Here is an 11786-nt window from a genome sequence, read left to right as displayed (position 1 = left end):
GTCGCCACCGTTAACACTGGGTACGAAATTTTTTATCGAAACTTTTTTTCCTTTTCCTTTTCTTTTTCTATCTTTTTTCTACTTTTTCGTATACTCAAATCATTTACGAATTTTCTCTTGTCTACCTATTTATTGATCGTGTTATTTGACATTTAAAGAAGTATAATTCCTTCTTTCATGAAGATTCCAACCATCCAGAAAGTTTGTCAGGGAGTCTACAAGGAAGTCTCTCCGCAAGTATTCCCAACAGTATACCTGGAAGCATACCTGCTAGCATTTCTGCGGCTATGCCCGGTACCATATCAACCGGCATACCTACGAACATTCCTACTACGATGGAGTTTGCACAAACTTTCCAACAACCGACTCAAATTCGTCCTTTACAAACAAGTGTCACACCTTATTCCGGTAATGCCTCCTTCAAAATTGGCCTCCTTTAAGGCTAAGAGAAATTTCATGCAATAATTTCACTTGTTATATATCCTATTCATCTATATTTAACCGTATACGAACGATATTTTGTAGGGATGCAGTTGCAGCTGGGTGGATTCGGTGGAATAGATTATGGTCTTCGCTCGAGTAGTCCTGAGGCAAGACCAATGGAGCTTGGCATTGCAAAAGTGGGCTTGAGTGTGCGAGAATTTCCGAGGCCGCAGAATCCCACATTCGCAAAGGTGAATCCACAGAGTGTAATCGCTTGTAAACAATACGTAGCAATCCATCTTAAAAGAGCACATTTGTCGGTGCTTTGTCACGATAGATTTTCTAGACATTTTCGAACTAAACGACGTCGATATATCAATGAGAATTTCACCAAGATTTACGAGAGTTTATCAGTTTTCGACTATAATCGAATATTTAAATAACGATAATAATTATTTTGCACGATTAGATAATATTAACGAAAACTCTCTCTCTCTATATATATATATCGTGTAACTCTATTTTTCTATACTAACCGAGACCGAAAAAGTCTTCCATAAAGATTTAATCTTCCCTTTCACTTTCTCTTTTTCTTTTTTTCCTTTTCAAATGACATTGAAAAAGAAATTCATTGAATGTACCCGCATAAATCGCAAGCCAGTGCCGTGTAGTTACGTGGCGTATCTCACAGAGATTCCTCGTACTTTTTCGTGAGGATTCTTTAAGCTCGTGAAATCTTTCTCTCCCTACTCCATATATATATATATATATATATATATATATATATATATACACACACACACACACACACACACACACACACATCTTCTATTTCTTTTCTTTTTCGTTCGTCATACCCTAAAATAACGGGCGTAAGGTAAAGCGATACCGTGAAATTTACGTGAACGATAAGACACGTCTAACGCTATGACAATCATGTATTATTCACATACATACATACGAGAAGTGAACGGCGTACTTTTGAACACACTGAATAATTTTCTCCAAGCTAAAGTTTTCCTTTAGCTACGCAGAGTCCGTCTGTTTTCTCAAAGTCGCATCGAAGTTTCTCCTTGAAGGCGTAGACACCCTTCTACCGAACTTTTTCAGATATTCCGCTTTCTCACAGAAGAGTTTGTTCATTATTATTCGAAAGCTTCCCTACGAATGTTCGATCCCTTTTTCAGCTTTTTCCTTTCTCTCGTTCTAAAGGATAATAAAGTTATCGAGAGAAGATATTCCCTTTAAACCGCAGCTTGATTCGTAAACTTTTGGAATCCGAGATTTCGTCGATATCGAACCAACGTTTAATCCTAAACGTTGGCTACGAAAAGAGTACAATATTTCCTGTCTGGGTTTCGTTGATATCGGTATTCATTAAAAAATGTGCGATAAATCGCACGTAACTCTTCGATATTTTCTATCTCTCTGTCGAAGGTTTAGAATCGTCTGGCTTCCCACCAAACGTATTTCGATTTTTCTCTTGGTCTCGCTAAAAAAGAAGATGAAAAAGAAAAAGAAGGAGAAGAAGAAAGAAAAAAATTTTTAGGGGAATCGAAGCTTAAACGATTTAGCAAAGCAGACTACCCGAGTAACAAGATCTCATTAACAGAGTCACGTTGAAGAGCAAAATACTCGTGTCAAGGCTGGTTCTTCCCTAGAAAACTCCAACTAGTTACTCGTGTAATTAGAATTTTACGTCTGGCATGGTTCCTTTTTTGTTTTTTTCTTTTTTTGTGACTGCCATCCATCGAAAAAAGAAAAAAAAGAGATTGGTAAAATATTTACCTTCGAATAATATTTTCTTTTATTTGACATTATTCTTCGATCGAATCTTCTTTCTGGATGTTCATCTCTCTCTTTTTTCTCTCTATTTTTTTTTACTTTTCTTATTCCTTTCGTACGAAACTGGAGTGGGGATGCGTGACGAGTAAGTACGAGGATGAGGATGGGGAAGGAGGAATGGTGGGATTGGTTGGTTGGTCGGGAAAAAGATATTCTTGAATTTCTTGTTGGACTATAAATTTCTGAAAAATTTACTCGAAGGACGATTCGATGACATTGTTTTTTTGTTCGAAAGGCAGAGCCGCAGGTGTTCCTTCCGCCAAAAAAGGAATAAAACTTTCGAGAAGGAGAAAGGTAAAGCAATGTACGAATATCCGGACTATATATATATATATATATATATATATATATATATATATATATATACGTAGATACATATATGCATAGATGTATATATAGGCATACATACCTCTTTTTCTTCGTCCTCATCTTTTTTCCCTTTTGACCCTTCTCCTACTTTCTTATTCTCATCGATTCCTCTCGTCTCGCATTTGTAAGAGACAAAAACCAACGAAGAATCCGTAGAATCCTTCCTTCCAACGATATTCGCGATTATTTCCCCTTTTTCCCCCATTTTACAGTTCCCATTAATTGCGAGGGATTACGTTAAGAGCCGAGCGCGCGACATCAATTGAGAAAATTGAGTACAGTCGTAAGTCTTAAAGGTGGCGTAGTAATGCTTACAGATAAAATCCACGAGAGAAAGAGAGAGAAAGAAAGAGAAATTCTCTTCAATTCCTTCAATTTCAATTCTTTTTCTTTTTTACTTTACATTCTCGCCACATTTCTTTTTTACTCCTCTTTCTTTCTTTTCTCTTTTTTTTTTGTCACAAAAAAAAGAAAATCACTTAACAAAAATTATCAATTCATTTCTATCGGATTAACGCAAAACGAAAATATTTACTCCAATTTAATTAATGCGAATGGTTTTATTTCAGATTGGATTCGGACAAAGTTTTTGGTAGTTTTTTGTTGATATCACGTTGCATGGGATTGCACTTTTTAAAAATCTATACCATCGAGAAAAGAGGTGTATACTTTCGTTCGGGTTCACTTCCAGTCGTAGTTTACTTGTGACCCCAATCCCCGGATGAAACTGCCAAAGGACAACCCTCTTTCCCCAGAACTTGGAAAGCTCCCAGGACTTGGACTACGCGCCTTCATTATATTCCATAGGGTTTCCTTCTCCTATCCATCTTTCCACTGCGTATTCCCACACGTTAAGTCGTTATAAGAGGCTGTTATGTCATAATTTAAATATTAAGTATATTATTATTATTTTATTATTATTTTATTATTATTATTATTTTATTATTATTATTATTATTGTTATTTCATTATTATTATTGTTATTGTTACCGTTATTATTATTATATGATTAGATTATTTAAGGGGTGTATCGTGCCAGATAAGTAATAAAAGTTTTACAGAAAAAAATTGCACGTGCATTTTTTTTTCTTTTTCTCTTCTGTTTTTTTCTTTTTCCTATTTTTTTTTGTTTCGTTTTCAAGTTTTTTCGCGACGGTGGAAAGAAAAGTCTTCCTTTTTTTATATTTACTTTCGTTCTTATTTTAATTTTTTTTTATTCTTTCTTTAGTTTCTCATTCTTTTTTCTTTTTTTTTTTTAATCGTTCAACATGGAAAGAGATGCTTCTTTCTTTTTCCTGCTTGAAAACATCAATTATATGGTTGAAGAAGCGTAGCAGTTTCTTGCAGACAACTCCAATAACCGGGAAACGTCTGGTGAAATCAAGCACTTAATTACGTTCCAAGGAAAATAATAGCGGTCTGTAGGGATGCTCTTTTGTTAATTTTTTCCTTTTTTTTTCCTTTTTTCCTTTTCTCTTTCTCTCTTTCTCTCTTTCTCTTTCTATCTCTTTCTCTCTCTCTCTCTTTCTCTCTTTCTCTTTCTATCTCTTTCTCTCTCTCTCCCTCTCTCTCTCTTTACGTTAGCCACAACAATTTATGTGCAATATACATGCACATGTATTTTCTTCGTGATACTTTGAAAACACGTTGATATAATCCTTTTAAGATCCTCGTAACTATTTCTAATATATTTTCCAACCTCGATCGTGCTATAGTAAAGTAATATCTGAAATTTCTCCGTTGTTCTTTCGGCTATTCTTAACTTAAGTACGAGTAAAAGAATTCGACAAGTTAAATTCTTGGAAAATCTCTATGGAAGATTTCTTTACACCATAGGTACAAGATGCGTCGAAAGTTCTTAAGTAATTTTAAAAACAATTAATTGACATTTGCAAATCAATAAAAAAATTTTCAAAACATCCTGTAAATAATGTAATACGAATGGAGATAAAGAGAAAAAGTTATGAATGAAAAAGACAAGAAAAAGTTATGGTAGAGAAAAAACGAAGACATTTTACATAAGATAAATCAATAAAAATTGTTGTCAAGTGTTGCATCGAAAAAACACAAATAAATGCATTCGTTTTTCGAAAGCAAATTGTTGGGCGAAGTTGGAATATCGTTTTTCGCAACGAAGAAGATGAGAGAAAGTTTCCTCGTGTAGTTTTAAAGTGTATGTGGTCGGGGATAGAAAGAGATGGAAGGGTGGGTGAGATGGAGAGAGGTTTTTTCTTCTTTCCTATGAATGAATCATAGAAAAGGAAGCAAGAAGCAAACAAGTTCCTTCCCATTTTCGTATCTTCTTGTCTTTCTTCTCTTTCCGCATTAGAATACGAGGAAGAACTTTAAATATAGAACAAAACTCGAAAGGATCGAACTTTATCACAAATAACCGCACAAAACATTTAAACGATATCGATCTTTTGAAAGTACGAAGAGATCGGATGTGATAAAATAAACGTTACTCGAGTTACGAGCAAGAAAGCTTATACTTATACTTACCGTTTCAAGTTAAAGGCTATTTGGGATATCGGATAGCATTATCTAGGTGCTGAAAGTGATATTGTTATATATATATATATATATATATATATATATATATATATATATATATACACACACTACGTATATACAATTTTTTTCTTACGTCCTTTTTCATTTATACTTTAATTTATTTACTTTTAACAAGTGCTTTTTAGCGTGTGTCCTCGAATATAGGTATTTTTTTTCCATGTATATATCTATGTATGTACGCATGTATGTATGCATGCATGTATGTATGTATGTATGTATGTATGTATGTATGTACTTACAAGTTCGTGTAACTTTTTTTGACGATCGTCTATATGTACTTATGTTTATCTTCTTCTTTTCTTTTCTTTTTTTTCGATAATACGTGTATAATTGCGCTTATTTCGCGTCGCACGAGTAATCGTATTGCCTTCGATACACACACATCCACCCACACACACACACATAAACATACACACAGAGCTTTATTATTTTAAATACCTTTTTATTACACCTTTTGATTTTATTTCAGCAAAAATCATAAATCGTCCCTCTTATAATCTATGCCCTGTATAGACCATTGTTAGATAATATTAATTAAGAAATTCATAGGAAAACTTTTTGCATCCTTCACTTTTGCTGATACATTATGCATTTTCTCCCTCTCTCTCTCTCTTCTTCTCACACTCACAGACACACACACACATATACACATATTCTTTCTCTCTTTCTTTCTCTCTCTCTCTCTTTCTCTCTTTGTCATTCATTCTTTCTCGATGTGCAACGTTGAGTCGCCTTAAATCTATTTCATCGATTAAGTACGATCATCGGTATCGATCTAGGGAATTTCCGTGACTTCCGGGCTTAATAGAGAATCGTCAGAAATACCCACGTTACTTTTTATTAATTGTATACTTTATTTTTCTTATTTCATCTACTCTCTCTCTCTCTCTCTCTCTTTCTTTTTTTTTGGTTTGATTCTCACACGCTATTATTACTCGCTTCAATTTCGTCGATTTAAAGACATATTTACATTGAATAAACCAACACAGTAAAATTCACAATTCCATTGTCTCTGTCCCTTTCTCTCTCATTAATTATTATACTTAAATACTACTTTTTTTGTTTTTTTTTGCACACGATTATGTTCACTTGCTTGCTTATATGTGCATGTTCTGCGTGTATGTCCGCGCGTGTATGAACGTATACATATAGGTGGTTATTTATTTACAAGAAAAGGGAACTAATTAGATTAGAAAAATACAACGATCTTACTCAGAATTGTAAGAAATTTTCTAACGTCTCTTCGAGAAATGTTAGACAACTATAACATAAGACTAGGCTTACAGTTTCCTTCGTTTCTTTCCCTCGGAAAAATACTCTTTAACTACCCTTCCAGTTTTCTTTTTCTTCTCCTTCTCCTTCTTTTACTTTTTTAATTCATTCGTAAGAGAAATAAATATTATAGTATTATATTCGCTGCAAGTAAATTTGTTGCTTGCAGTTTGATCGACAAATCTAATTACTAATTGAGAAATTGGAAAAGCTTTATTGTTTTTGTAGTTTTTTAATAAAAATGAATAAAAATGAATTTCATACGATTCGACGTCGTTTCAATAACCATCGATCTTGGTACGTATATACATACATACATATATATATACACCTTTTTGTGATATATGATAAAAAATGAAAACGATCATATCGTACATCGATTTAATTTACTTCTCTTTTATTAAGCAAATACGGTACACCTCTACCGTTCGTATCAATGATAAATTTCTTTTACTCTTCTTCTATCGCTGGACGATGTCTTTCAAATTTTTTCTATTTTTCATCTGTATTTTTCATATCGCACGACTGCTCGTACTTCTCTTTGTCAATGTTCGTGAGAGAAAAAGAGGGAGAGAGAGAGAAAGAGAGAGAGAGAGAGAGAGAGAGAGAGAGAGAGAGAGAGAGAGTCAGAAACACAAACGGATTTCACTATTCCGACATAGAAATGCACTTCCATTGGCTTCTGCTTCTCTTGTCAGCGACACCAAAAGCAAAACCACAGAAACTTTACTAATTAATAAGCTATCGATGGCGAAAAATGGCGTGAGATTTACGTGCGAACTATGACCCCGAGAAGGAGAGATATTTCGGGGAGAGAAAAAAAATAGAAAAAAGAACGAATATAAGGAAGAAAAAGTGTTTGAAATCTGTAGAGAAAGGTGAGAACAACATTTAAATGGGTTTCTTTAAATCGTACACCTTCGAATTAACTTAACTTCGAGAAGATAATTTTTTTTTGATTATTTCATTCTGATTAATTTTCCTTAAATTTAATATTGGTTCATTTAATTTGAAATCGATTGTGAATTAAAAAAATTAGGATAGATATATGTACTATATCAATTTAATGTCAATATAAATCGTCGAAGATCAATATTTATGATTTTTGTAATTTTAAACTTGATAATTTAAAGTATACAGAAATTTAGTAAAAAATTCGTCAACTTTTTATGAGTTCCATAAATTTGATATTAATGATGAATTGGAGAAATGAATTAGGATATCAAAGTCAATATGAATTTTTAAAAGACAATACTTACGATTTCTTTAACTAAAAATAATTTAAAATAAATAAAATTTTGATATAAAAAATTTGTATAAAAATAGAATAATAACTTTGATTTAAAATCCTTCAAATCGAAGGATTAAATCGCAAATCTGACTTTAACCTTTCTCAATGAAATTTGTTATTGTAATCATCGAATCATAATGAAATTGTTGAATTGTAGGTAAATCAATCTTAGCTCGCACGGTTTCGAACGCCAGAAAACGCGATCTTTTTTATCGTATTGCGTCCAATGTGGCACCCACTACGTTTAATTATTTTCTACGATATATTTACAAATTTACACGATTAGATTTGGCGTTAGAAGCTTAGTTAGTTGGAAAATGAACGGAGTAGAAAGCTTTTTTCGATTGTTGACGTTATTGCGATAAAACGTGACACGCGCGAAATGCATCCTAAATCGGCCGAACGTATACACTTATTTACTCCTAATCTTTTTATCGTAAATCATTTTCTTTCTCTTTTTTCTTATAACTTTTCACAATAAATATCCATTTCGCGATCAACCTTCGTACGTAGATGTATCTATATGCGCGTGTATGCGTGTGGGTGCGTATGTATGTACGTGTTGAGTAAAAAGGTCCTTCGAGAGTCGATAGAACGAACAGATAACACTGTAATTTCGTACTAACACACTGATATGTTTTGAAAAATTCGATCGCAAGGAATGTTCGTAATTTTTTTCTTCTTTTTCTTTTCCTCATCTTCTTTTTTTTCTTCTTTTTCTTCTTCTTCTTCCTTGTTTTATTTGATTTTCTATTTTTTCTTTTTCTTTTTTTTTTTATTATCCTCATTCTCACAACGCAAATCAAAGATGCGAAGATGATTTTCGATCGACGAAAATGTATGTATAGGTAAAGAGTTCGAAATATTTGCCTTTCGTCGATTTCTTTTTTCTTTTTTATTTTTCCTTTTTCTTTTTTCTTCCTTTCTTTTTTTTATAGACGTAATCTCGTGCTCACGCGAATACATATCCACAGAAATGACATAATACTTTGGAATCACAAATACGATTCGCAATAACATTCGAGTACGTCCGCATGTAAGTACGTGTTCGTGGAATGTAGTATCAGAATCGGTATATGCATAGAGTTGTTTACACAATTTAGGTATAGAAATACACCGAGTCGTCGAATTTTAATCGAGCACGAATATGTTTTGTGAGAGAGAGCGTGTGTGTGTGTGTTTCGACTATAATATATCTCGTCGTAAATCTCTCGGCGTATCTTTTATTTCTTTTTTGTCGTTTTTTTTCGATTTCTTTTTTTTTTTAATCTCTTTTTTCTTCTTTTTTTTCTTTTTATTTTCTTTTCCCTTTTTTCCTCCGTTTCTTGGCTGAGACTCAAGCGTCAGAGAGCCAAAAAAATATTGCTAAATTTTAGGTAACTAGTATAGTAATACTGTCACGGCTCGTACTCGGATATATCTACGAAAAATGTAGGTATACTTATAATAAACATTCGTACAACAAATATATCCTCCGTTAATAAATCCCCTCCCCCCGCCCCACCCACCCCCCGACTTGGATCCGTTTACTTTTATCTTCTTACATATCTACCGTTCAACGGAAAATGGAGCACATCAAAAAGAAAATGATATCGTCGAAGGAAAAACGTTTTCTCTCGAGCGACGCAGTACTATTATGTATATATTCGAACTAACGACCATATCCGAAAGAGTCCTTCGAGAGGTCGTTTTATACCTTTACTATATATATATATATATATATATATATATATATATATGTATATATATATGTATATTTTTTTTCTTTGTACAATAGTAGCGTATCTTAATATACTAAGATCATTAGCTCATTCATTTAAACATCATCGCACGATCACAACTTTTCAAACAATTCCGTTGCAATTCAGGTTATCCCAAGACGAGTGCTCATTGAAATAAAAAAATAAAAAAAAAATAAGAAGAACAAACAAGTTGAAAGGAAAATTAAAAAAAAAATAATAAAAAACGAAAAATCAATGGGATGCTCGCTTTGAGAGTCCTTAATCTTGACTCAAACGACATATCGGTGAAATTTAGGCGACGTATCGAGTAATAACACGTCCTACCTAAAATTTATTACATCAATTATTTCCCATCCGTTCATATTCGGAAATTTGATAATTCACGTTTTATCGAATAGATATTACGTTAATAAACGCGATGTTTATAGGTTCTTTCGCTATCTCGTAGCGTTTTTGTTTCGGGACTTAAAGACGCATAAGTTTACCGAAGGCCTTTCGGAATTCGGGGTTGAAGACGGTGTAAATAACGGGATTGACGAAACTGTTCATGTAACCGAGCCACGAAGTGATAATGAAGGCCGTGACACCTGGTTGACAGTCCATTGCCAACTTGTCGCACATTGCGTCCATGATGTTGCACGTGAAGAAAGGTACCCAGCAAATCAGGAAGGCGCCTGTAATCGTTACGAAAAAGAAAAGAAAAAAAGATAGCACAGCTAATGAGAAAAAAAAATTAGGATCAGTTGTAAATGAAAATTGATCGATACATAGATATATGCATATCTACTTTGTAACTTTTTTTTCAAGAAAATGATCGACGAGAAATAATCGGTCTAGATAAAAACGTGATAACGAGTTATTCAAGCAAGTATAGAGTTTTCGCCCACGTAAATGTAATATCGATAAGTTGTTAACCTTATACAACAAGAATCATGAATGTATACGTGAAACTTCTTACCCAAAACAATAGCTAGAGTCTTGGTGGCCTTGCGTTCCTTCTTGGCCGAACTTTTTTCCCTCTTTTTCTTGCTAGCCTTGTTAGCCTTGTATATCGTGAACTTCGAACTAGAACTAGCGTTTTTCTTATCCTTTTTACTGCCTGACGCGGTGCCCGATAGAACGTTGGAAGTTTTACCGAATTGAAGAGGAAGCAAAGATCCGGTACTTTTGAGCCTTTTGAGTTCTTGCTTGGTAGCATCGTTTCCGTTCTTCTTTCGATCTGTTTGTGATCCTTGAATGCTAGTCGCGGCTGCTGATCCAGGCCTCGCCGATGGAGGTGGAGAGGATGACGTCGAGGATGATGGAGCCGAAGTGATCCGCGGATTTGGACTTGGACTCGAATTCGTTTCGGTTGGCTCGTGAATCATCGTACTACTCGCAGCACCGTCGTAACCCGAATTTCTTCGACCGTTCGATTCGCCCAGCTGTGCTTGCGCCACCGCGCTGAAACGACAACTATCATTCGAGTATCAGAAACCTCTGGATAGTTAATCTCGTTAATCATGTGACAAGGACGAATATTTCTCAATTTGTTCTTTGTTCTTTTCCTTTTTTTCTTTCTTTTTTCTTTTCTTTTCTTTTCCTTTCTTTTCTCTCTCTTTTTTTTTTCTATAGCGATTTTAAATAGCCTTGAGTATTGGATTTAATTTCTATATAGAAGGAGAAGTAGAGGTAGAGAAATAGTAAGAGAGCTTTCATCGCCATTTCTCTCTTTCTCTCTCTCTCTATCTCTCTCTATATCTCTTGTGATTACCTCGAGAATCCGAGGATTACTATCTACCAGCAACCACTTTCGATTAAATGCCTAACCTTGTAGATCCAGACCTTTAAACCAGAATCTTGAAAACGGGAACTAAGTAAGTGATACTCTCGCTTACGGTCACTATCCAAGTACAAAGCATCGAATTTTCAACATTGTTCAGGGAAAGTAGAGGAATCGTAGAGAATCGAACGTCCCGTATTTTTCAATCCATTGTATTACTTCTATCGGTTAACTTTACTTCTTCTTTCTCATTCGAATATACCACGAAAAGGAGAGGATCGATAGAAAGTAGCCGAGTTAAACGATGAACGAGATTCTCTCTTCTCCGACTACGGAAGTCGTTTGACCAAAGGAGAACGAAAGGAGAGTTAGAAAATTAGTAGGTGGGTAAAGTTCTCGATCACTTTTCTACGATCCTCTCATTATTATACTCCTTTGTACGTGGTTTACGGAGAATACGAAAGAGAAAGAGAGAGAGAGAGAGAGAGAGAGAGAGAGAGAGAGAGAG

General features: G+C 34.2%; 1 protein-coding gene across 10 annotated transcripts in view; it reads right to left on the bottom strand.

The window, feature by feature from the left end:
* Positions 1 to 8528: 8528 nt before the first annotated feature.
* LOC122636292 (dopamine D2-like receptor) overlaps positions 8529 to 11786 on the bottom strand; it is a 124114-nt gene continuing 120856 nt past the window's right edge. For 9 of the 10 annotated variants that reach the window (XM_043827361.1, XM_043827362.1, XM_043827364.1 and 6 more), the window contains 2 exons: positions 10475 to 10971; positions 8529 to 10190 (listed from right to left, as the gene is read on the bottom strand). In XM_043827361.1, the coding sequence (XP_043683296.1) occupies positions 9982 to 10190; positions 10475 to 10971 (706 nt within the window). In that variant the 3' untranslated portion in view covers positions 8529 to 9981. The remainder of the gene's footprint in view (positions 10191 to 10474; positions 10972 to 11786) is intronic. The other variant, XM_043827365.1, reaches the window with a different exon arrangement.

The sequence above is a fragment of the Vespula pensylvanica genome, chromosome 21 (assembly GCF_014466175.1).
Source record: "Vespula pensylvanica isolate Volc-1 chromosome 21, ASM1446617v1, whole genome shotgun sequence".
NCBI classification, from domain to species: Eukaryota; Metazoa; Arthropoda; class Insecta; order Hymenoptera; family Vespidae; genus Vespula; species Vespula pensylvanica.
The sequence above is the reverse complement of the archived record's forward strand: the minus strand, read 5'-3'. Positions and strand labels throughout refer to the sequence as shown.